General features: G+C 44.9%; 1 protein-coding gene across 3 annotated transcripts; it reads left to right on the forward strand.

The window, feature by feature from the left end:
• Nucleotides 1-3,746: 3,746 nt before the first annotated feature.
• SLC19A2 (solute carrier family 19 member 2) lies at nucleotides 3,747-25,074 on the forward strand. 3 transcript variants are annotated; one of them, XM_045087747.1, is made up of 6 exons: nucleotides 3,747-4,151; nucleotides 10,856-11,443; nucleotides 17,971-18,193; nucleotides 20,086-20,278; nucleotides 20,637-20,778; nucleotides 21,171-21,972. In XM_045087747.1, the coding sequence occupies exons 1-6, from the start codon at nucleotides 3,954-3,956 to the stop codon at nucleotides 21,339-21,341; spliced, it is 1,515 nt and encodes a 504-aa protein (XP_044943682.1). In that variant the 5' UTR covers nucleotides 3,747-3,953; the 3' UTR covers nucleotides 21,342-21,972. The 3 variants fall into 3 exon arrangements, with proteins under 3 accessions (XP_044943682.1, XP_044943683.1, XP_044943684.1); XM_045087748.1 differs by lacking the exon at nucleotides 21,171-21,972 and adding an exon at nucleotides 23,057-25,074 and having other exon boundaries at nucleotides 3,748-4,151; XM_045087749.1 differs by lacking the exon at nucleotides 21,171-21,972 and adding an exon at nucleotides 21,979-22,074 and having other exon boundaries at nucleotides 3,748-4,151.
• Nucleotides 25,075-26,852: the final 1,778 nt, after the last annotated feature.

The following is a 26,852-nucleotide window of genomic DNA, read 5'->3' on the forward strand; positions in this document are numbered from 1 at the left end:
GTGCACCCACACAATGGGATATTAGAAAGAATTAGAGTTTCATCTTACCACAATAGAGTGTTTTCTACAAATTATTCCTGAGGAAAGCAAGATTCAAAACTACATAATATAATTCTTTTTGTAAAACCCACATCTCCACATGCTTTTTATATTAATAGAGAAAAGTAAAACTGCCCTTCAATAGTTTATTTACATCAACAGAATAAGGAAAAATATTTGCATGTCATCTCTCTGACAAGGGTCTAATATCCAGATTATAAAATGAATTCTTATGACTCAAAAAAAAAAAAAAAGAGAGAGAGAAACAACAATCCAATCAAAAGTGGGTAAAAGACTTGAAGGGATATTTCTCTACAAAAGATATATATATATATATATATATATATATATTTAGCTAACAATTATATGAAAATGTGCTCAATACCCTCAGTCATTAAGGAAATGCAAATGAAGATTACAGTGGGATACCACGTCACATCCCTTATGATAGGTATTTTTAAAAAAAAGGAAAAAAAATGTTGGCAAGGACATGGAGAAACTGTCACCCTCGTACATTGTCAGTGGGAATATTCACGGGCACAGCCTCGGTGGAAAACAGTTCAGCAGTTTCAAATAGTTAAACAGAGTTATAAAGTGATTGCAATTCTACTCCTATGTACCCAAAATAATTGAAAACCAGTATTCAAACAAACACTTGCACACTCACGTTCATAGCTGTACTACTCACAATAGCCAAAAAGTAGAAACAACCCCAAATGTCCATCGATTGAATAAACAAAATGTGTTATACACATAAGATGGGATATGTTTCAGTTGTAAAAAGAAATGAAGTACTGATAAATCCCACAATGTTGATAACATTAAAATTATTATGCTAAATTAAAGAAACTAGAAACAAAGGGTTATGGACTGCATGATTCCCTTTGTGTGAAACACCCAGGATAGGTTAAGTCCATAGAAACAGAGAGCACATTAGTGTTTGCCAGGGGCAGGGGTAAGGGAAGAGAGAGCAATAGGCTACAAGTTTCCTTCTGGAGAGGTGAAATGTCTTCCAACTGGGTGGTGGTGCAGGTTACACAACAATGTGAATGTACTAATGCCACTGAGTTGTCCACACAATGGTAATGGATAATCTTATACTATGTGACTATTACCCCAATTAAAAAATACATTCTATTTGCCTCTGTATTACTTTCCTATTGCTGCATAACAAATTACCACACAGTAAGCAACTTAAAACATTACAATTTTTAAAAATTTTTATTTATTATTTTTTAAATTACAACAATTTAGCTCATGGTTCAATACATCAGAAGCCCAAGTGGGCTTGGGTGTGTTCCCTGCTTGAGAGTTTCACCGGCAAAAATTAAAGTGTGGGACAGGTTGGAGGCTCTGAAGAAGGTTGTTAGGGAGTATTCAGTTACTGTGTTTGAAGGACTGAAATCACCAGCTTGCAGGCTGTCCACAAAGAGTCAGACTCGACGGCTGTGGGAGCCCACGTCCTTGGTACATAGCACCCTCCAGCAGCAGCACAGCACATCTTCCTCAGTCTTCAAATATCTGACTTTCTCTTCTGCTACCATCTGGAGAAAATTCTCTGCTTTTAAAGGGCTCTCATGATTCGATTGGTCCACCTGGATAATCTCATGTGGCCTTATAATGTCATCCGATTCACAAGTTCCACCCCACACTCAAAGGGGAGGGGATTACAGAAGGGCAGGGGTCACTGGAGGTCATTCTTAGAATTCTGCCTAGCATAACCTCTTACAGAAAAATAATAAAAACATTTTCTGCCCAATTCAGGAACAATTATTACTCATTAATGCCCAACATTACAAAGAGGATTTGAAGTGTGAGTGATTAATACCAGGGAAATTTTCCAGACCCAGTGATTTACAGATTAACACAGTCCAGGTCTTCAAGCCTCAGGAACGGGCCAGAGAGCTGTTCCCAACAGGCAGACTTCTCCTGAGGCCTCTCCTGTTTCTTTCTCTTTCCTTCTTCCCTTCTGCTACAGCACTGAATGTGCGAAGCGACTGCCCGGAGGACGTCCAGTCTTCCCTCCGAAGTCATGATGACCGCTACACACTGTGGCTACCGTTTAGGAACTAGATAATTATATTATGTAGATGAGACGTGCTTACTTTTTGGTCTCAAGATTCCTGTTACTTAGGATCCTAAAGAGTTTTTGGTTTTGTGGCTTATTCCTATTGATCGTTACCATATCAGAAATTAAATCTGGAAATGTTATTCAACAGGAAAACATACAAGCCCCCAGTTTCTTAGCCTTTAGAGTGATGACGTCATCGCATCGGGTAGCCTCTAGAGCGGAAAAGGCAGGCCTATTCAGTAAAGGAAATAAAGTCCTACACTGCTACGAAAGTAGTTTGGCCTCCTGGAACCCCAAAAGGTCCCAAGGGGCCCTCGGGTTTCTGGATCACACGCTGAGGCCCACGGGCAGGTGTAAGCCCAAGGACCGCATTGCTTCCGACGCACCAGCTCCCATGCTGGTGCCCTCACCTGAGCAGCCTCGGAAACCAGCCTCACTTAGTAGCAGGTGGACGCACCCCGCAGAGTCGTTCCTGCGGCGGGCGCTGTGCCCGCCAGAAATGTCACTTGCCACCCCAGGAGGAAGACTGAGCCCGACGTGTCGTCACAAAGCAAAACAGTTGAAACCCGGGCTCTGGGGGCTGCGCAGAACCTGCGACTCCGGCCGCGGGGGGCGGGGCTCCGTGGTTGAGCCTCCACCTTCGGCTCGGGTCGTGATCGCGGGGACCTGGCGTCGGGCCCCGCGTCGGGCTCTCTGCTCAGCGGGGAGCCTGCTTGGGATCTCTGTCGAATAAATAAATAAAATCTTCTTTAAAAAGAAAGAGCGAGCCGGCGACTTTGCCAACACCACAGGGAAACCCGCCTTCGGCGCAGCCCGGCCTGCAGCGCAGTGACCGCCGGCGTCGGTGACCGGCCGGAGCGGCGCTCGCCGGGCAGGGGAGGCTCTGGGAGCGGGAGTCGGCGCTCGCCACGCGGTGCCCCTGCCACCTGGCTCTCAGGAAAGACGCCGCTGCGCGCGGTGGCCGCGGTGGCTCGGCGCTCCTACCTCGCCGCCCACCGCAGGCTCCGGCTCCGGCCGCTCCCCCGTCACCGGCCGCGGGAGGCTCACCGCGAGCTCCAGCCCCGGGCCCGGCTGCGCGCGCCGCTCCCGCCGCGGGCTCGGCGAAGCCCCCGGGGCTGGGGCTCGGGCCCGGCCCCGTGGATGAACGCGACCGAAAACGCGACGGCTGCCGGCCGAAGGCTCCGGCGTCCCCGCGCCCCCGGCTCCAGCTCGGCGGGGCCCGGCCTCGCGTGCGGGCTGCGGGCAGTCCCCGGAGGGACGCTGACCCGGAGGGGGAAAGCGCGCGTGCGGAACGGCGCCCTCTCTCCGGGCGGGGGAGGGCGGCCGCAGGTCGTGAGGGAGGAACGGCGAGTCGCCCGCCAGCGCGCGCCCCGGCCTCCGCCCGACCGATGCGCACGGCCCCGGGCAGCGCGGCCGCCCAGCCCGCGTCCTCCACAGCTTCACGCCGAGCCCCGCAGGTCGGCGCACGTCAGCCGACCCGCGCTCAGCCCGCGCCTCGCATTTCAGAGTCCGCGACCAATGGGAGAGAAGCAGATTCTAGGAGTCCGCTGCGATTGGCTGCGCGCCCCGGGGGCGGGGGCGGCGGGGGGCGGGCCTCGCGGTCCCTCTCGGGCGGCAGCATGCGAGGCGGCGGCGGCGGCGGCGGCGGCGGCGGCGGGACTGGAGGGCCGCCCGGGGAGGCGGCGTCTGGCGGAGCGCGACCTGGCTCCGCCGCGAAGGGCGCCGCTCGCGACTGCAGCGTTCCGCGCCGCGGCAGCGCCAGAGCCGGAGCCTCCCCGCGGCAGGCGGAGGACGAGCGGGCGCGCACGGGCGCCGGGCCGGGTCCGCGGCCTCCGCACGGCGAATGGATGTGCCCGGCCCGGGGTCCCGGCGGGCGGCGGCGGCCACCGCGCTCCTGCGCTCGGCCCGCGTGCCCCGTGGGGGCTGGTTCCTGCCCACGGCGCTGCTGTGCGCCTACGGCTTCTTCGCCAGCCTCCGGCCGTCCGAGCCCTTCCTCACGCCCTACCTGCTGGGGCCCGACAAGAACCTGACGGAGCGGGAGGTAGGCGCGGGCGCGCGGCGGGGACAGGCGCGCGGCGGGGACAGGCCCGCGGGGGGAGCAGCGCCGGGCGCCTCTGCAGAGCGGCGCTGCCGTCCCGCAGCCGCGGCGGCTCGGTGCGCTTTCCCGCCGGCGGCCGGGCCTGCGGCGTGTGCGGGGCCGGGGCGCGGCGGGGCCCGGCGCGTGGGCTTGAGGCGGCGTGTGGAGGCCGCGGCGCGGGCGCTCGGGCCTGCAGTTCCCGCGCGCGGCGGGAGGGGGCGCGGCGCGTGGTCCTGGGGCTCGGGGAGTTGGTGTCTGGCTCCGGGCGGAGGAGATGCCTGAGCGGGCAGCCAGGGGCGGAGGACCCCTTGCTTCACAAAACTTTAAGGTTTTACTTATTTATGTGACGGAGAGGGACAGCGGGACAGGAGCACAGGCAGGCAGAGGCGCAGGGAGACGCAGGCTTCCCGCCGAGCAGGCAGCCCGATGCGGGGCTCGATCCCGGGACCCTGGGACCAGGAGCTGAGCCGAGGGCGGACGTCCCGCCGCTGAGCCCCGCAGGCGCCGCGGAACCCGTGGTTTTTGCAGGAATCGTGTCCCCGCGCGGCTGCGTCTTCCCCCATCCCGTGCTTTGTTTACTCCGCGGGCCGGAGGTCCTCAAGTTACGGGCCGAACAGAACAACCAGCACATGCACCCCTTAACTGGCGTGGATTACTGATGGGGTGCGGCCTGGTTCGCGGACGTGCTGACCCCCGTGCCCGCCTACCGCGTGAGCGCGCCCCGCCCCCCATGAACTCAGTCTCCTTCCCGTGGTAGTCCTCGCCCCGCGGGGCAGCCGCGCACTGTCCCTGCAAGCGGGTCGGAGCACGAGGCAGTGACTCCCAGTCCCGCTTGTCGTCGCTTCGCCCACGTCCGCTTTCAAGGACACTCGGGGAGTGGAAGGTCACCGTGCGCTCCTAGACTGGCGACTCCGCTTGGTCTTGCGTTGTCCGACTCCAGCAGGTGGCATTGCTTTTCACCCAGTTCAAGGTCCTCCATTTCTCCGTCCGAAGGACCCCCCCCGGACACCGCCGCAGGTCCTCATTCCTGTCCGAGTTTTAACGCGGCTTGCATTGTACCCCCGGGAGCGAGCGATTTTACAGGAAAGTTACCGCGGAGAATTCGAGAGAGTGACTCCGAGGCAGGCAGTCGCTCCTGCGGTGCAGCCACCGAAGCAGCAGTGATCCTGGAGCTGCTGATGGGAACGGCCCTGTGACCCGCGCGGGGCGGGCACCTGGCCGGAGAGAGGGGCGCTTGGGGGGAAACGAGCTCCCGCTGTGGCTGCTTGAAAGCCGATCTGTTTTGTCACATGCCCTGAGCCGGGGAGTTGTCATGTGTCATCATGTGCCCTGTCCAATCAGAGAGCTTTCTAGCTTCGTTCACCTTCAGTGGCATTGGAGTAGCACAAGGGTGCGAGACCCGGTAAATACTGGCTGATTATGTAACGAACACAGCACGATTTCTGTTACTGCAGGAGGAGGAGGATGGGGGCCGAGTTTGAAAAGAAATCCAGTGGTCGTTTGTCCAGGAGGACCTTGGACCTTGGCTGATACTGCTGTTCAGACGCAGTATGGCTCTGTCCACCTTCCTGGGTACTCTGGGTTTCCAAAATATCTAAAAACAGAAATAAGTAGAACAGCTTGTTCTCCTTCCTGGCCTAATGCTTGCTTTCACCAGTGGACAGTTAATAAAATGATTTTCAGCAAAGTGAATGTCAGGTCATGGTCAGTGCTGTTTGTGTCAAGTGCGTATTTACTTGTAAGACTTTAGAAGGGCCTCCGTAGATCATCATAAATGGAGCTATTGTTAACCGAGTCTAAAGGCAGAAGAAGGAAAAGGAGGATGGAATTTCCTCTATCTTTGCACCCTCAAAGGATTTTTTTCTTAGATTTCAGGAAAAAATGATTACCTGTTCCAGGTACCATTTTTAAGGGTTTTTGTTTGTTTTTTTAAAGATTTTATTTACTTGTTTGAGAGAGGGAGGACATAAGTGGGGGTTGGTGGGCAGAGGGAGAAGCAGGCTCCCCACTGAGCAGGGAGCCCAGTGTGGGTCTGGATCCCAGGACCCTTGGAATTATGACCTGAGCAGAGGCAGACACTTAGCAGACTGAGCCACCGCCCACTGCCCCCACACACGTACTTTCTAAGATTTAAACACATTAAAAATGGAATGTGTTCTGACAGATGAAGCCAAACATTTAATAAAATAGAGCTTTATATCTCCAACAGTTTTTTATTCTTTCATCTTTTTTAGCATGTGATTTGACAGACATTCACTACCTTTCTTTGATTTAAAAAAAAACAAACAACTTTCTACCTATTCTGTCTGATATTCAGAGTCCTACAGAATGTGGCTCTTAACCTCCTTAACAGCCTTATTTCCCGCTCCATCTTTCTTCTCCTTGCCTTCTTCCTCTACATGCCCATCTGCCATCCACATCAGTCTTCTCGTCATAAATCCAGCATATCCACAATCTCTCACCTACCAGTCTGTACTCAAAGTTGTGATTTCTTGCTTGGAATAAGCTTCTCATACCTATCTGTTGATATCTTTCTGTTAACCCCTAACTTTGTTCTCCTTCAGGGGCCACCTCAAAGAAGTAGCCCTGTATTTCCTATCTTCCTGATCAATAACGTATGAATATATATTGCTCATTAGGTTCAGAACTCCTGAAGAACTAAGACTTTATTTTATTTTTTGTAATCCACACAGCTTAAAGTGTTGTGCAAATAAGAGCTTATTAACTAGTTGTTTAATTGAAACTGGATTCTAAAATAAAGTCTAAATCCTAATTAGAGCTTGAAATGAACATCTGTTTTCTTTTGACTTTTCTATCTCAGAAGAAAGCACAAACAAGCTCTGATCCAAAGAATGGTAAAAGGCACCTTTTCGATAAAATCAGTTCCCTTTGCTCACATGGCAGATTTTACCTGAGATAAGTGGGTATTGTCCAGAGTGTGGACAATAAGTCTGTAATTTGTCAGTAAGTCTGCACACTTTGTCCTGTGGGAGGTTTCCCTTTAGGATTAAAAGCATCTGCTGGAGAAACATATTTTGGTGTAACAGTTTGTCTGTGGTGGCATTTGAAAAAGAATGGATCTGGGACGCCTGGGTGGCTCAGTTGGTTGAGCAACTGCCTTCGGCTCAGATCATGATCCCAGCATCCTGGGATCGAGTCCCGCTTCGGGCTCCTTGCTTGGCGGGGACCCTGCTTCTCCCTCTGCCTCTGCCTGTCACTCTGTCTGCCTGTGCTCACTCTCGCTCCTCTCTCTCTTACAAATAAATAAATAAAATCTTTTTTAAAAAAATTAAAAAAAAAAAGAAAAAGAATGGATCTTCTTTTGGAGATCCAGTGGCTAAGCTCCGGAGATTGTGTGGTCTTTATCTCTTCAGGAATGCCCTATAAAGGCACTTTCAGACGGGTTGAAAACGCTGCTGCGGGCACTAGCAGTAGCCCCAGAACATAGCAGATGATCAACAAGAGTTTTCTGATTGAAGAAATGAGGCATTTTCTTGTGGTAGAATCAGAGTATCAAGGTTCCGATCCTCCCTCTGCCAGTGCTAGCTGTGAGAACTTGGGAAAACTTGCTTAATCCTTTTGTAAGGCCAAGTTTCCTCCGTTGGTAAAACAGAGGTAATGAAAGCGTTTACCTCTTAAGGTTGTTGTTTGGGTTAAATGCAGTGAGGTAGGTAAGGCGATTCGCATAGTGGGTGGTAAGTCAGTAGACCTTTGCTATTATAATGATAACATCCTGAGAGGGACATTCATCTTGGGGTGACCTCTCTCTCATAAAAGAAAAGTCAGTTTTTTTTTTTATTTCGAATGAGTCAAAGAGAACTCATCTCTTCCCCACCACTCCCACCCACCTTTAATTTTATTCCAGGCATTGCAGGTCTGGCCAGGTTCCTGTTCCTCATCTTTGTTACCTTAATTGTAGTTTTCTGTTAGGAGTAGAATGAATCTCATAAATATAAGCACGTGAAGATGATAATTTAAAGGATGAGTTTTTTATAATGAAAACCTAGCTGTTAATCATTTGGGGACAGCTGTTATCGAAAGGTATAGAACATGCGTATGTACAGACAATGTTGCGGGAGTGAAGAAGTCAAAGTCCTGAAGGGAGCGTTGGGAACAAGAGAACATGGGGTACTGAAGGAAGTGACGGAGATTCTTTCTGAAGCAAAGGCTTGATGGCTAATGGTTTGGAGTGTAGTGTTGGGAAAAACAGGTTGGGGAAAATGTGAAGGTGAAGAAATGAGTGGAGTCAGAGGAGGCAGTTGCACACTTAAGAAAACTAGAGGAGACTATCTGTAAAACCAGAGGCAAAAAGAAAGAGTAGGGAGTTGTTAATGAACACCTCTCTGAAGTCACTGCTTCTGTCTCAAAGGTACCCTGTACCTTTTTTCTGTTGAGGTGTCCTAGGTCGTGGTGGTGCTTGATCTCAGTTGCTAAAATTTTCACACTTTTAAATAACAATAATTTCTACAGTTCTTCATTATTCTTTTCATACCCATATTCAGGAGCAAGAAATTTCCTGATCCAGTAGAGATTGCTAAATGATTTATACAAATACAAATTGGGCTAAAATTCATGAATGTGAGACTGTTGACAAATTATTTTTGATATCTGGCCAGTCAAAAACAGAAAGCAAGTCTGGGCTATATTTCAGATTATGTTCTACTTTTGTAGTTATGTTCTGCCCTGGCAAAGATTTTACAATAACTGTTTTTACTGGATTGTTCCTCTAAACCCTGACCCTGATGAGCCCGTTTTACATTTGGGTGAAATGTAAATTTCACCCAAATGTAAAGGTGAGAAAGCCTACATGAGAGTTAAAAAAAGAAAGTTGTCCTTGGCCTTAGATTGTCAGAGTCTAGAGTTAGATTGCTCCTTGGCGAAGTAGTTAGCCTGTTACCCAGGCTTCCTTTCAGCAAGCACTTAAAGATCTGGGCCAGTGATCTAGATTTTTAAAAAACCAACTTACATACATCCCCAGGACCTTGCTAGACATGGGTAGGAGTAAAAGAAGGGAGGGTCTCCTACAGTGATGGATCCTGGAAGAATGGGGATGGCAGGTCAGCTGAATTACTCATTCATATTGTCCCAGAGGGTCTGTTTCAGCTTCAGTTCTCAATCTTGACCTCTAAGAAGAGAAAGTGAGTGATTTGCATGTGTCTATCCTGTCCTTTAATCCTTGCAACAAGCAGCCTTGTGATGTAGGGTTTATGCCTCTTAAACTGGTAGTGAAGAGGAAGGCTAAAGGAAACTAAACAAAAAACTTGTGGATAATCACACAGCGAATGATGGGGGTGAAATCCCAGGAGAGTCTGTATGGTGGAAGATTTTTAGAGATTATTTTAGAGATTTTTTATTCTAGAAAAAATTAGAGATTTTTCAGAGATTTTAGAGATTATTTCTACTTTATTCCAAGTTTTAAAATTCCATTAAAGAGGGGCACCTGGGTGGCTCAGTGGGTTGAGCCACTGCCTTCAGCTCAGGTCATGATCTCAGGGTCCTGGGATCGAGTCCCGCATCGGGCTCTCTGCTCAGCGGGGAGCCTGCTTCCCTCTCTATCTCTCTCTGCCTGCCTCTCCGACTACTTGTGATTTCTCTCTGTCAAATAAATAAATAAAAATCTTTAAAAAAATAAAATAAAATAAAATTCCATTAAAGAGAAAACAAAACTTCTGTCCTTTTCATATTATAGACAAGCCAGAAAGAAGGACATCCAAGTTGCCTATAATCCTATCATCCACAGAGAATTGTTCGGTCAAGACTAGGACAGAACTATCCTCTTTACCTATTCCCTCAAAGCAAGGAAACTTAAAATCCGAGAAAACTAATCAAACAGTAGCATCAAGGCTCCCTATTCTGAGGCTAGAAGGAAGAATCGATGACCATTCCCAAATACTTACCTGTTTCCAAAACAGTTACTGAGCCAAGTACAGTCCACGCAGCGTGCTGGTTGCTGGGGCTGCGGGTCAGCGTTGGCCGGCGAGTCAGACCTCAGGAGTCTGCCCGCTAAGGCCGTGGTCCTCAGCTCTGGCTCAGACAAAAATCTCCTGGGACGTTGTTGGCGAGGCATGCACATTTTTTAAAGCTCCATGGGAGATGTGCAGCCGTGGGTAGGAAGCAGTGCTGGGTGGGAACTGGGGGGATGGGCACACACGAAGCGGTATCAGGGGAGCTCCAAGGACTGCGTGGTGAACACTGTCCGCTCCAGCAAAGTTGGCTCAGACGAGGATGGTTTCGAACCAGGCCTTGATGAAGGGGGAGGACTTTAAGAAAAAGATGATGGGGTGAAAACGGGGAATTATATGCCAGACAGTTATCAGAATTGTTGTTGAGGTTTCTTTGGTTGATAAAGATGATTTATTAGATGGGGCGCCTGGGTGGCTCAGTGGGTTAAGCCTCTGCCTTCAGCTCAGGTCATGATCTCAGGGTCTTAGGATCCAGCCCCGCATCGGGCTCTCTGCTCAGTGGGGAGCCTGCTTCCCTCTCTCTCTCTGCCTGTCTCTCTGCCTACTTGTGATCTCTGTCTGTCAAATAAATAAATAAAATCTTAAAAAATAAAAAGATGATTTATTAGAGGTATGGGTAGGTTGTTTTTATAAGAATACATTGTGACGAATATTCCAGGTCCATTGATACCACTAATGGGTTTTTAAATTTCCTTTTTCTCTCAGGTCTTCAATGAAATTTATCCAGTATGGACTTACTCTTACCTGGTGCTGCTGTTTCCAGTGTTCCTCGCCACAGACTACCTCCGTTATAAGCCTATTGTTCTGCTGCAGGGACTCAGCCTTATTGTTACATGGTTCATGCTGCTCTACGCCCAGGGACTGCTGGCCATTCAGTTCTTGGAATTCTTCTATGGCATTGCCACAGCCACTGAAATTGCCTATTACTCTTATATCTACAGTGTGGTAGACCTGAACATGTACCAGAAAGTCACAAGTTACTGTCGGAGTGCCACCTTGGTGGGCTTTACTGTGGGCTCTGTCCTGGGGCAAATCCTCGTCTCCGTGGCAGGCTGGTCCCTGTTCAGTCTGAATGTCATCTCTCTTACCTGTGTTTCTGTGGCTTTTGCTGTGGCCTGGTTTCTGCCTATGCCACAGAAGAGCCTTTTCTTTCACCATGTTCCTTCCACTTGCCAGAGGATGAATGGCATCAAGGCACAAAATGGCGGCATTGTAACCAACACCTCAGCTTCTAACCACCTTCCTGGGTGGGAAGACATTGAGTCAAAAATCCCCCTAAATATGGAGGAGCCGGTAAGTTTAGCCTTAAATGTCTTGTGGTTGGTGGAGCAGTGGTGACAGAACAGACAGGAAACCTCCTCTTGCTAGACTTCATATTCATCTGGACTCAGGTTTTTATTCTGAATTGGTCCAGTGGTTCGTTCATCCACTGATTAAAGATAAGGTTGATATATATGAGGGATGACGAATGTGTTTTATCCTGGAGTGAGTGACCTCCAATGTCAGACTGCACAGCGTGACATTGCTTGTGTCAGAGGTGTCTTCAGAGGCCACAGCAGGAGCTGTGTCTTCTTCACCTCTATCCCCAGTACTTGGTCTATAAAGAAAGCACTCAGAAAATTTTGCTAAATGAATAGATGAAATGATTCCAATAAATGATGAATATCTACTTCCAGTTCTGAATTGAAACCCAAAGTATTTAAGGCTGGGAGCTTAATTTTCTCTTCAGTGCTGGAAGTAGTATCTGTATTTTCAAGTGACACTTTCCCAGAGGGGGTTAGTAATGAACAGCGCAGAGGAAGACAGTCACAAGAGGAAAATTTAAGATGATGATGGAATACATTTAAAAACGTGACTGTGAAGTTGTCTCTTAGGTTTATTAGATTATCAGAATAATCCATCCGTACGTTCTGGCTAGCCAGCAATACTAATTGCTTCCCCCATTCATTCACCCTTCTTTATAAAAGCTTCTTATCTTTCCAACAGGTTATACCCTGTGAGGGACAAGGTTCATTCCAGTGATACTGAATTAGTCTTAGCTTTCGTGGGATGTGTTTGGAAATAACCTGTTAACCTTCTTACTGTCTGGGTCCATAAACCTTGTCGTCTGAATGAGAGTAGAGCACCTACATGGGTGGTTTTCGGCTCCCCACCCGAAGTTAACTCAAATTGTTTCCATGTGGCATCTAATTACTCTCTGATGCCTACCCCTGTTCTTCACTTACCATTACTAGTTGCAACTTAGGTTATCCTACCAAAGAGCTTGAGCCTAGGTGACTCTGGTCATGAAACTCACTTTTATTCCTCGGGCACCTGCGGGTAGCATCAGTCATACCTGGATAAAGTAAGAATGCAGTGCTGATTCTTTCATTGTTTGTTTGCCAACAAGAGTTGATGGAGGGGGAAAGAGTTAAAATCACCTGATCTTACGGAGTAGAAAAAAAGAATAAGGACCCCTTTTTAATTCTTTTCAAATGTGTTAAAATGGTTGTAGCTAAAATTAATATGTATACACATTTGCATAATACTTCTATATCTTCAATATTAACATTGGCCATACTTCTGAAGATTTGTATAGACCAGGAAGTTTTAAACCATTTTGAGCATGAGTAAGAAACACATCTTACATAGAAACAAGTTCTGCCGATAGGTGTGTATGTTTTTTCTATATAACTGAAGCAAAGGTTTTACTGCGCAATACTTTATTGATACATTCCATTCAATTCATTTATTTGATAATAACTTGTTTTATTTTTAGTTTTTTAATTTAAGTGTAATGAATATATAGTGTCTTATTTGTTTCATTCATTTTGGGTTTTTTTACAATGCAGATCACTGCCCACTACATTGATTTTATTGCATTTTAATGAGTTATAAACCACATCTAAAAAACTCTGTCGACCAACTTGACATTTGTTGTTTATACACATGCAAAATGTCAGTACTTGATATGCTGAAGAATTCTGAAACTTAGAGTTGAAAGTGATTCTGACCACAGGCCATTGCACGGTCAGAGTGTCTGAAAGTTACAAGGGACTTTAGATGTCATCAACCCTCATTTTAGAGATAGGGATTGGGAAGAGATGAGTGACGTGTGTGGAATCGCACTGATAGACCCTGTAACATCATTAAAGAGAATGTATGAGATCCACTTGATCTGTACGTTATGCTGTAAGGTCTTTCACGATGGGGTCAGAACCATCCTCTCGGGTACAGTGTGGTAAAAGTTAGATCGAGTCAGTTCCTTCGTATCCTGGCTGTGCTGCTGGCACGGAACAGGCTGTTGGGGCTGCTTGGCAGCTGTACAGGGCGAAAATAGTGCTGTTTCTCTTGACAGGCTTGAAGAAGTCAGAATACAGATGATAGGGACCGCAGTGCCATTTTAAGTTGATAGAGCCCACAGCTGAACTGTGTAAATCATAATTGTAAATATGGTAAAGAAGAGTGGGTAGGTGGGTGGGTGGTTTGATCTTGGCTTGATGGAAAGGGAAAATAAAGTGGAAGTCAACAAAGTGACAGCCCCGTCCACCAGTTACCCTCCAGTGTCTGTGAGTTCTTTTCAGAACGGGCCTCTTGCTGTGGACACTCCAGCACAGCCAGGGATTCTCTTTCCTAAATAGGAAACGGGATTCCTTCTGTGCTCGGCCTAGTGTCGGACCTGATTTACTTTAAATTGCTCATCCGTTAGAAATGATGTAAATTAAGCCCCTTCTTTAGCACAGGGCCTGACACATGATTACCGGGAGGATACCTGTTAATACACCCATACTTTTATTTGTAGACTGATACCCTTTATGATGAGTAAGCATTCTTTTGTGTATGTGTGTGTTGAGCTCTATGAAACATTAATGTTTCCACTTTGTACTTTATATAATTTCTAGCAGCACACCATAGTGGATTTTGGAGAAGGTCAAACGGAGGTTCTAGTACTTAACCAGCAGGGTGATCTTGGGCAAGTTACTTAATTCTTTGAGACTTTGTTTCTTTACTCCTTTTTCTATCTGCCTCACAGAGTTATTTCGTGTATTAAATTCAAAGGCAAAGTAAGGCTCTCAAATGAGTATCCGTAGTAGGTAATCAGTATATGGTTCCATTTCTTTTTAAAGATTTTACTTATTTATTTGACAGAGAGGTTACAAGTAGGCAGAGAGGCAGAGGGAAAAGCAGGCTCCCTGCTGAGCAGAGAGCCCGAGTGGGGCTCGATCCCAGGGCCCTGAGATCATAACCTGAGTGGAAGGGAGAGGCTTAACCCACTGAGCCACCCAGGTGCCCTATGGTTCCATTTCTATTGTCTTTATCATTATACCTGAGTAATCAAGAATAGCCTTGTGCCTTCACTGTAGATAGTTGTTGTGGGGCTGCAGATAACCTTTCAGTTCGAATTGGTTCCCCCTGGCTTTCTGAACCTTAGGAAAGGTGTCTCCAGAACCTGGTCCTAATTCTACCACTAATTCTTTAACTGAGGCTACTCTTAACTGTAGACTGTGAAACCAGATGATCCCTGAACTTTCCTGAGCTCTGGAACACTGAGTGTGATGAGCTGATTGATCTGAAAGTACATTTTTCTTCAGATTCCCAGGTATCACACAAATGCCTTTTCCTTTCCTGTCCAATCCTCTCTGTAATTAGGAGCACATAGTGTCATAGAAGTGGTTTAATTGCAGTCATCAGCCCTTGACTTAAATCTTCACTGTTTAGGCAATAAACCCAACTTATCCTACCCCCGCCCCCATATATTTTCCTGTTGTGTGTAGAAAAAAATCCAAAACTCATAATGTGGCCTGGAAATCCCCCTGTAATCTGGCCTATCTCACATGAAACTCGCCGAAACACATCAAGCTCATTCCCACTTTAGAACTTCAGTCCAGAGGTTTCAGTCAGGACTGCCCTTCATTCTGATTTTCATGGCTGGTTCCTTTGTGTCACTCAGGTATCCGCTCAGGCATGAGCTTTTCAGAAAGCCTTTCAACACTCTCACCAGCCTTCCTTTTCTCTACCACAGTCCCTTGCCACCCTTTCTTCATAGTATCATTCCTACTGTAAGCTCTCTCACGTGTGTTTATCGCCTGTCTCCCTTAACCAAAATGTCAGCTCAACGAGGGCAGGGACTTCTCTGCTGTATTGCCAGAATCTAGACCATCGCCAAACATGCAGTGTGGGTGCTTGTAAGTATTTGTTGATTGTCTCAGTGAGCCATGATAGAGTACAAAGGAAACCAGCATTTATTGAGTACTTGCTGCATACCAAGTAACACCCACTGAGTTCTTTCAAAAGCCTGTTGAAGTAAATACGCATTTCCATTTTATAGTAAAAAGCCCAAGATTTAGAAATTTTTTCCATCTGCATGTAGGCAGGTGTACTCCTGTGGTTTTTTCCTTACCATCATTGTCGCCTCAGCTCCCATTTGTTTTGACCTGGGCACTGGATACTGTGGTAGAAATCTTAGATTCTTAGCTCATTTTATCCTTATGAAAACTCTGTGATGTGGGAATCAGTGCCCCCCCTTGTACAGTTGAGGGAACGAAAGCTTACATCAGATAACTTACCCAAAGGCACAAAGAAAGTAGCACGGTCAAAATTCAAACCCAGATCCAGCTAACTTCAAAAACCACCGTACTAAAGACCCCTATTCCTTGGTGGAGAGAAAGAATTTCTCAAGGTTTTGTTTTGTTTTTCTTTTAAGACCACGTCAGAACCTTTCTTTAAGTGGCATCTGAAACTCGATTTAGGGCTGGTGTGAGTAGGCCTAGATAGCTGTGGAACATTACTTGGTTCTCATTCCACGGAGATTATCCTCACATTTTAGGGAGAAAATAGCCTTTATTTACTTAATTTCATGAGTCACTGTGGATACAATGTATAGTTAATATATCATCTTAGTAGGAAAAAGTCTGATTTTATAAAGATTCACACTTCATTTTTTAATTAAACAGTAAAAGAAAACTACATAAAAAGAAGTCTGAATCATCTGATCTGCTACCAACAATAGTAGATTACCACTAATAATAGTTGAGTGACCTTAATAAGCATCTCTTTTCATATATACATAAGTATGTATTTGTAGGTATACATTTTATAATACATGAAATTACAGTCTGCATGTAGTTTTCGAACTCTATGGGTTTTTTTGCTCCATGGTATGTGATCCTTATCTTCCTTGTCTTCTCATATCAAAATATTTTGCTTTCAGAATCTAAGGAAATGAAATTGAAATGGTGACAGTGATGGTGGGCGGTTTGTGTTGGGACAGTAGTCCCCCTGTCCATCCAGGCTGGCCCCAAGCACAAAGCCAGAATGGTAGAGAGTCTTTGTGAAGGGCATAGTCTCCTTTCGACCCTTCTTCTCTCCTTATGGTCACGTACCATTCCCTCTGGATATCTCCAGTCAGATCCCAGCCAGTGGATGTATCTGAGCTGGGATGGGAGGGAGGGAGTGTGCAGCCCTACGTGGTTGTACCCTTCCCTGTTATAGCTCAAGTTCAGTGCCCTTGAACTTGAGAGAAGTGTCATCTTCCCTGAAACAGTAGCCAAAGACAGGTCAACTCTTAACAGGTTGTTAATGCCTTACTTTCTGGTTTAGGAATGAGAGCTCAGTAAGCTACCAGGCTAAGGCAAGAATGACTCTTGGAGCAGAATAAGTGCACAACAGGCCAGAGCAGGAGAGAGAGTCCTAGAAGCTTTTTATGTTTGACTAGAACTTCACTGTTGCCCAATTGTAAACCTGCCTCAACAGCACCTATGCTTCCTTGATCCATATTTTGTTTTGTTTTGTTTTCCTAAAAACAAATGTACATTATTTGTTCCCATCAGTTAAGGCTCACTCTGTATGCTTTTACTGTGTTTTGGATAATGGAATATCAACAGCTAAGGAGATAATGATAGGCTCCTTTTCATCATGAAAGTGTTTGTTGTTCATAGCAAGAGTTAGGATTGGGATTGTGTCCTTCAAAAACATTTAATAAAAGAAGCAAACTTAGGCTTGGAAATTTCCATCCTAGCTGTTGTTTTGGCTACAGACTGGTCTCCCTCTGTGCACAACAGGGCTGAGAAATGAGTGGTATTGTAACTTGGCCTTCCAAACACCCAGCTATACCTACTCAGAGGTTCTGTTTACATCTAGAGGTTCTCCTTTGCTGAAAGACCTGATATTTGAAGTAGACTTTGGGAGGCAAATAAGATTTGAATAGAAAAATAATGAAGAACATTCTAGACAAAGGAAATTTAAAAAAAAATTCCAGAAGTTGCTGTTAGAGGCTGTTGTAGGGTTATTAATTGACCTAATCTCCATGTTCCTGTGCCTCAGGGAATGGGACACCTGGGGAGAGGGAAATGGAGGGAAAATGGCAGGTCAGTGGGGCAGTCAGAACACATACCACATTTGCTGATGAAGTTGGCTGTCTTCAATGGGTACAATTCAATTCATGGCAGCCCAAAACAAGGACAGTAGTAACATCAAAGGTCACTGATACAAACCAGCATAAAAAAAAAATGAAAAAGTTAGAAATACTGTGAGAATCACCAAAATGTGACACAAAGACCCAAAGTGACAAATACCATGGGAAACCTGGTTCTGATAGACTTGCTCGAGAGGGTTGCCATAAACCTTCCAGAAGTTAAAAACATATTTGCAAAGTGCGGAAAAGGGAAGCACAATAAAATGAGGTTCACCTCTATACTAATTGTATGCACAAAAATAACCAACCAGTTGGTTTTCACCAGGAAAAAGAAAAATGTCTGTCAAATAGAAAAGGAAGTGCATAACAGTTGTTTCCTGTGGTTGCCTTCCTAGTATTTGAGCTTTTTTCCCCTTTTCCTATGTAGGAGCCCCAGCCAGACCGTCTCCTTGTGCTGAAGGTCCTGTGGAATGACTTCCTGATGTGTTACTCCTCTCGTCCGCTGCTCTGCTGGTCTGTGTGGTGGGCCCTCTCCACCTGCGGCTATTTCCAAGTGGTGAACTACACACAGGGCCTGTGGGAGCAAGTGATGCCCTCTCGAAGTGCTGCTATCTACAACGGGGGCGTGGAGGCCGTGTCCACCCTCCTGGGTAAGGAGGTCGGGTGGGTAGTTCCCCCTCAGGTGATGAGGTCAACCATAATCAGATTTCCCTTCCCCTCCTAAATTTAAAGTGACCCCAACGAATGATCTCTTTTCTTTTTTCTTTCTTTTTTAAAAAAAAAATTATTTATTTGACACAGTGCATGAGCAGCGGGAGCAGGAGGGATAGGGAGAAGCAGTCTCCCCTCTGAGCAGGAAACCCGATGTGGTCTCCATCCTAGAACCCTGGGATCATGACCGGAGCTGAAGGCAGATGCTTAACCGACTGAGCCACTCAGGCGCCCCAAGGAATGATTTCTTTATTTTGAGTTTTAATTTTGTAATTTACGAAGAAATTTAGCAGTGTTCAAGTCATGGGTCAGCATGATTAACACACTTCGATTCTTTATATCCTTCAGGGAAGCCTAATGGAATGATTTTCAAAATTTTCTTCTTCAGGTTTTCATTATCTCTATATTTATTAGATGCTTTTGCTACTTGACGTGAAACTTTGAAACAATATATAGAAGTTTATGACAATAACTAATGTTAAGTGTTAATGTGCAATAAATGCTATTCTTAGGACTTATGTCCTAAGACAGGACAGGACTTATGTCCTCACACAGTGCCTGAGATAGGTGCGGTTATTATCCCTATTTTATAGTTAGGGAAACAGGTTGCCCAAGATCAGATAGGTGGTAAGTAGTAAAGTTAGGATTTGAACTCAGAGCCTGTGTCCTTGACCATTATATTCTATCGCCACTTTCTAATTTTTTTACTTACTTCCTTTTTTAAAAAAATTAATTAACTAATTAATTAATTAATTTGAGAGAGAGAATGAGAGGGGAAAGGTCAGAGGGAGAAGCAGGCTCCCTGCTGAGCAGGAAGCCTGATGTGGGGCTCCAACCTGGGACACCAGGATCATGACCTGAGCTGAAGGCAGTTGTTTTTTGTTTTTTTGGTTTTTGTTTTTGTTTTAATAAATGGGTATTACATTCCCATTTTATTTTATTTTTTAAAAGATTTTATTTATTTATTCATGAGAGACAGGGGGAGAAGCAGGCTCCCCACTGAGCAGAGAGCCCAATGTGGGACTGGATCCCAGGACCCCGGGATCATGACCTGAGCCAGAGGCAGATGCTTAACCAACTGAGCCACCCAGGCACCCACGTTGACTGACTTCTTAAGGTGTTTTAGAAGACATCGCATGATTTCCGTATTTCTGTCTTTTTCTGTACACACTCTCATTCAGTCTCTTCTTGTCTCTCAGTGGCTCCATGGTGTTTATTCCATCGAGTCCAAAATTCTCTGCCTCACTTTCAAGGCCCTCCCTAATCTTGAGCTCCCCTATTTATTTATTTGTTTATTAAAAAGATTTATTTAGTTATTTATCTGACAGCGATCACAAGTAGGCAGAGAGGCAGGCAGAGAGAGGGGGAAGCAGGCTCCTTGCCGAGCAGAGAGCGCGATGTGGGGCTGGATCCCAGGACCCTGAGATCATGACCTGAGCCTAAGGCAGAGGCTTTAACCCATGGAGCCACCCAGGTGCCCCTTCAGCTCCCCTATTAGTTGCAAGGTTTTAAAATTTAATAATCTAAGCTGAATTTTTAATTCATTAAAAGAGCATTTGTTGGGACGCCTGGGTGGCTCAGTTTGTTAGGCGGCTGCCTTCGGCTCAGGTCATGATCCCAGCGTCCTGGGATCGAGTCCCACATCGGGCTCCTTGCTTGGCGGGGAGCCTGCTTCTCCCTCTGCCTCTGCCTGCCACTCTGTCAGCCTGTGCTTGCTCTCGCTTCTCTCTCTCTGACAAATAAATAAATAAAATCTTAAAAAAAAAAAAAAAAAAAAAAAGAGCATTTGTTTAGCAAAATAAATAGTTGGGTTTTCTGTTTGGTTTTGTAGGTGCCGTTGCTGTGTTTGCAGTGGGTTACATCAAAATATCCTGGTCAACTTGGGGGGAGATGATGCTGTCCTTGTTTTCCCTGCTGATTGCTGCTTCCGTGTATGTCATGGATACGGTGCACAACATCTGGGTTTGCTACACGTCCTATGTCATCTTCAGAATCATCTACATGTTACTCATCACCATAGCAACGTATGTATTTGAAGTCAAAGAAGCATTTGGAAAACTTGTGCCAGTATAAACTCTTTTGGTTTCTTTACAAACAAATGAAAATTTCTAGTTAAAAGCAGCAAACAGAAGGAAGCATTGTATTGCATGTTTTTCTCCTGAGGAAGCACTTAGGTGAGGCTCGTTGATTTCCTTTTTCGTATATTCCTGCTCTGTTCTGATGTTTGCATGAGGTTTACACCACTTAGGGCTTTTCACCTGGTTGGGAAGGGAAAGGACAATAGAAAGAAGGGGCTCCTCTTTATAATTGAAGCCAACATTCTAACTACCTCGGAAGTGATTCTTACCTATTCATTCTTCTTTTGTGGGTTGGTTTTTTAAGCTTTCAGATTGCTGCTAACCTCAGCATGGAGCGCTATGCCCTTGTGTTTGGTGTGAACACCTTCATTGCTCTGGCCCTGCAGACACTGCTCACTCTCATCGTGGTGGATTCCAGCGGCCTTGGCTTAGACATTACCATTCAGGTAAGATTTCTGTTTCGACACTCAAGGTGTTGTCACTGGGTCAGGGTGACAACGTGGAGCTGGATGAAAGCAAATTCAAACGGTAGAGACAGATAGGAGAAGTGGAAGTGTTCCCTCCTGCCTTCAGTCAACCCCCATCCTTAGTTCTTTTCTCCCTGGAGGATGTTGGGACCATCATATTTTTGATGAGGACCTAGAACATTTCTGAGTGTAACTTAACAGCCTGGTAGAGCCAAGAAGTAATGCTGGTTCCTTCCAGGCCAAGCTTTTCCGCTTCCTCATCCAGTATGTCCCTTCGTTTTTAATTCTGTGCATGGAACACTGCCTCTGGTGTTTGAGATGCCCTGCTTCATCTCACAGTTCTTTATGTCTCCTTCCTCCTTTATCCGAAGTACCACTTACCCAAATACCAAGGTAGTGACTTGCCATTGATGAATAGCATGAAGATTCTTCATGAGCGACCCACCGAGGAGACAGCTGCACACACGCCCAGAGACTGTGGGTCTTTGCATTCATTCAGGAAGCGAATTGTCGCATATGCCTTCGTGTGTTGTGAGTTGTAGGTGCGGCTTGCTCTGTACTCTTGCAAAAGGGGCAGTTGAATCAAAAAGTGCCTCCTCTGCCCCCATCCCAGCCATCCCAGCCTGGATAACTCCCTCCATACTGAGGTACTAGTGTTCTTACTCTACGAAGGCCCACCGTGTTAGCAGTCATTAACTGTTTTTCCCCAAGAGCTCGAACAGAAATGATCATCATAGTAGCTGATGTGCACTGAGGGCTTTCGTGGGCCACATGGTCCTTTAGAGTTATGCAGGGTTGTTGTCAGGCTTGGGCATCGAGAGAACGAGTCCCTGAGAGGTTATGTAACGTAAAGTGTTGCTTAAGGTCTCGTGGTCGATAATAGCCTGGCAAAGCTGGGATTTAAACCAGCTTCTAACTCTAAAGCTTGACCGTCCCTCCCTGGATCATGCTGCCTCAGAAAGGTGGGCCGGGGGAGCAGAGGGGGAGCTCACCACTTCCTCTGTGTTCCCCAATTACCACCGGCAGTGAAAACCTTGAGAAGACCTCTCAAGGTGCTTCGATTTGGAATGGAGGGTAGGAGAGGACCTAAGTGCTTGTCATCCTGCGATAGAAATAGTGGGTGGAATCTCGAATTGTGTAGGTTGTGCTGAACTCTTAACTGCTGTAATTAATCAACAGGTTTCCTATAGGAAAATGTATCCAAAAATTTTTTTTAAGATTTTATTTATTTATTTGACAGAGAGAGATCACAAGTAGGCAGAGAGGCAGGCAGAGAGAGAGGAGGAAGCAGGCTCCCTGCTGAGCAGAGAGCCCGATGTGGGGCTCGATCCCAGGACCCTGAGATCATGACCTGAGCCGAAGAGGGAGGCTTTAACCCACTGAGCCACCCAGGCGCCCCGGAAAATGTATCCAAATTTTAAAGAACCTGGCTCGAAGTCTTAGAGCGGCACCCGTATTGCGCTCACAAGCCAGCAGATGGTTGTTTCATAAGTTCTTTCAAGATGATGATGATGATGATGAGCCAGCAGATGGTTGTTTCATAAGTTCTTTCAAGATGATGATGATGATGATGATGATGAAGAAGAAGAAGAAGAAGAAGAAGCTGTTGATAAACTATACAGTCACATTAAAATGTTAGCCTGGAGAAGATCCATATGAAAAGTAGAAAGTGATCCCCTAACGGAATCCAGCCAACTTTCTACTGCCCTCCTCTGGGGAAGAACAGAAGTTCTTCGTCTTCAGAATTTGGCCTGCTAGTCGCTTTCTACCTACCTGCTTGAGGATAGAGACCGTGATTCCGTTGTGACAACTACAGCAACACAAATAGAAAACAGCTGTGTTAACAGCCTTAGCGGTGTGTACGAATAAACACACGCATGATCTCATCCCTTCCCAGCAACCCTGTAAAATAAGGAATATTGTGAATTCCATGTTGTAAGTGAAGTCAGGGCTCAGAGATGAGTATTTCAGGGTCACACGGCTAGGAAGGCATGGAGTCAGGAGCTGCACTGAGTCCGACAGAGCTTCAGTCTTAACCATGCTCTGCTGCCTCGTTTTTTTGTTGTTGTTTTTTTTTTTTTTTTTTTTTGTCAGAGCCTGGCAGGTTGTGTGAGCACACAGGGTTTTGTGAAGGCTTATGGAGAAACTGAATATACTTTTAATTATAGGCTTTTATATATGTTCACATATATAAAATAAAACTTCTCATCTTCTAATTGATAATTCTCTCCATGACTTCTTTCCCCATCTCCTTTAGTTCATGATCTACGCCGGGTATTTTGCACTCATCGCTGTGGTTTTCCTGGCTAATGGTACCATTAATATTCTGAAGAAATACAGAAAGCAAGATGCAGAATTGAGTTCTCAAGTAACCACCTCATAATACACTGCTGATAAGCTGCTTCGTATAGCAAAAAATCTGCACAGCAACTGTGCCTGGATGTATTTAATGTTTTAATATGTAGATGTATATTTATGAATGTGCTTTTTAAGGCTTCAAAGCAGCCAACTGACTAGACCTTGTGTTCCTAGAGTAACAATACTGTTTAGAGGAGCCAGAGTGAAGTTTATCTCATGGATTATTTATGAAAGCTAATATAAGGATTACTTTCTTCTGATTCAGAAGTGAACTTGATTTTGAAAACCAAGTAATAAGAGCATTCAAGAAACCACATGGTGTTTGTACTTGGGATAGCAAGTGAGTTTGGTGTTTGGTAGGTCAAGTTACTTCTCTCTATCTGATCGGCCAGAGGCGTGGCCTGGTGGGCTTCCCCAGGGCCACGGGATATTACAGGTCAGAATAGAAATACGTTCCAACAGCACCTGCCTCTGTTCAGCTTAATTCTTATTTCTGTTACTCATCTGCATTCGTGTTTCTACAGATGAAAGTTGTTCTTAACCACTGGCAACATTTGCTCTTGGCTTGGTGTTCTGTCGTATTAGGAATGTGTGTCATTTCTAATTTTATTTAAAAAAATTCATTGTATGAATGTTCTGTTTCCATCTTGACAATTTTGTGTTTGTGTAGGTTGTCTTTAGAAATACACTTCTGCGTTACTCGTATGCTTCCCGGAGAAGCTCATTTAGTTAGAAAATAAGGCAAGTTTTGAGGCCTGCTAATCATTGAAATGAAGAGACCTAATCAGAAAACTTATGGTATATTTGCCTGTATTTTGGTCTTTGGTATGAAGGACTTTTAGTTCAGTGATGAAAAGTTAGTATGGGCTAAAGATACAAGTAGCCTATTTTGTATTCACATTCCCTTTTATTTCTAAAATAAAATGAAAAGTCCTTTTTAAAATATCTTCATCCCTATTTTTAGCTTTTATATTATTTGTCCTTCTTACCCAAGATAGAGATGTCATCGGGAGTTAGATGTGTTGGATTATTGTAAGGCCTTTTCACACACTGAGCCTCTTTTTAATTATTTCGGTGGGACAGAAACTAGGATAGACTTGATTCCTGCATTTTGTACATTAAATCTGCCTTTGTTTGTAAGGGTGGATCATCTTGGAATATCTGAAAATAAAAAATTGCTAGTGATTTCATTTCCAAGGTACTCGGAAAAATGTTATTATGTATGCATTGAATTCTGTAAGTAAACCGAGGGGCTGCTAGTGTATGTGAGACATGAAAGCCTTTTTATAGCCGACTTTGTTGCCTTATCTTGAAAAATAACCTTGGTTAACTTATTTAGAATAACACAGGTAAGCAGTGTGAATAATAGTATCAAGATTCCAAAGTTGTTATAGTCATTTAGTATAAGTGGGAACTCTAGAAGTAGATGAAAGAAGATAAATATAGGCCATTTTCCATTCACTTTCCTTTCTGATCAAGGGCAAGAGCAGAACACTAAGTAAGGGAAGGGGAAGTGATGTCATAAAAGGACAGCCTCTGATTTTATATTGTATCTTTTGTTTTGCTACAGAGGGAATTGTTTATTCAGAAAGACGTAAAAAAGTGGTGTTCCAGGGATTTTATTCAATGTTTTTTAATAAAACCGACTGTGGTACAATCAAATTATTCATGTTACCAAAGCAATGTTTCCCTGGACTTTAATTCAAGGCTTGTGGTACCAAACTGGAGCCTTTACTTATTTAAGATGATAATAAGTTCATATTCTGGTATGTGGCCATATTTACAGAATGTTGAGCCCAGTTTGCAAGTTGTACTGTATGCAATTTAGCAAAGAAGTGAAAATAATTTGTTGTACTTTTTATTCAATTCTGTATAGATTATAAAATTATTTTTATTGAATAAATATTTTACATTATATTTTTCCTTTTAATCACAATTATTTTAAATTTGTTTATTGCTTCAGTAGGAGCTTTGGGTTACATATTTAAACCTTTTAATAATTTCTCCTAGGGTCAATTTCATACTATGTCTTCCCACACCTGACCTTTCTGTTTAGTCTTCTCATCCTGTGAATTCTTCCCATTGTTTTGTGATCTTTGCCTTTGACTCTTCCCCATTATTTTCTGTTGTTTTCCCTGTTATTTTTAGCACCACACCACACTGTTTATTTTTCTTGGACTTCATCTTGGTACCTCTTATCTCTCTTTAAAGCATTCTTCTTTTTAGAAACCAAAAAGACCCACCTTCCCTTCAATGTTAACTGAATTTTACAAATAAAGGAGACTCAGTCAAATCAAGGGCTCAAGGTGCCATCTTCTTTTGAAACTTCATAGCCACTTTGTTCCAGCCCAAAATATTATGAAAGGAAGCATCTTCTGTCCTTCAGCTGAGAATCACTTGTTCATTATGTCCCAGGAACCAAATCTCTTGTTTCTTACATATACAAAGGAGTATCTTCCCTTTAATATCGCATTCTAAAACCTGTTTCATTATCATGGAAGACTCATTTTTTAAACTAAAAACATTTTTAAAATTTTCTGTCCCTGAAATTATATCCCCTGTATGTTAATGCCTTTCAAATTGTAAGCTTTCTGAGCAGGGGCCATGTCTTATTTTTATCTTTTGTTGTAAAACACATGCTAGTGCCATATGAGTATTAAATTACATACATAAAGGATATGTAACAGATTCAGTACCTGCCAGTACAAATAGCTAAATGTCATTACTTTTTTTTTTTTTTAGATTTTTTTATTTATTTGCCAGAGAGAGAACAAACACAAGCAAGGGGGGCTGTAGGCAGAGGGAGAGGGAGAAGCAGGCTCCCCGCCTAGCAGAGATCTAATGAGGGGCTCGAACCCAGAGTCCCGGGATACTGGTGAAGGCAGACGCCCAACTGACAGCCATGCAGGTGCCCCTGTCATTACTTTTTTAAAGATTCATTTATTTATTTATTTTAGAGAGAAAGTGAGAGTGGACGGTGGAGCAGAAAGGGAGACAAAGAAGCAGGAGCGTGACTTTGGGCTTGATCCTAGGCCCCTGAGATCATGACCTGAGCCAAAACCAAGAGTCGGACCGTCACCTGACTGTACCACTCAGGCACTGCTGCCGTTACTTTTTTTAAAAGTACATGCACCTGAGAGATTAAGATTAAAAGGCCTATTGATGACCTCCGTTCCACCGGAGGGTTTATTCAAGGCATTTTGTGCTCTAAATGATAGAGATTGGATACCTGTGTGTTCCACTTACAACATCCTCCTTGTAATTAATACCTTACCCTTGAGTAGTAACACGTTCTAGTTTGGAAAAGCCATTTGTGAACATGATCTCCTTTGGTTCTGGAAAAGGATCTTGTAGTAGTTCTAATGACTTTTTCCATAAGTAGTGCTGATGCGATGGAAGGGGGTTCAGAATGCGAGGTTTGCCCCTCAAGGCTCTACCTTGTCACTGGGAAAATAGCTTCCTTATGGGTTAGTGGGGGTAGCAGCAACCTGACAGGATTGGTGTGAAGAAATGAAAGAACATGGGGCTCCTGGGTGGCTCAGTCATTAAGCGTCTGCCTTGGGCTCAGGTTATGATCCCAATGTCCTGGGATCCAGCCCCATATTGGGCTCCCTGCTCAGTGGGGAGTCTGCTGCTTCTACTGTCGGCCATTCCCCTGCTGTGCTCTCTCCCTGACAAATAAATGAATAAAATCT

Source organism: Mustela putorius, unplaced genomic scaffold (assembly GCF_011764305.1).
Source record: "Mustela putorius furo isolate JIRA1106 unplaced genomic scaffold, ASM1176430v1.1 tig00001451_pilon_pilon_pilon, whole genome shotgun sequence".
NCBI lineage: Eukaryota > Metazoa > Chordata > Mammalia > Carnivora > Mustelidae > Mustela > Mustela putorius.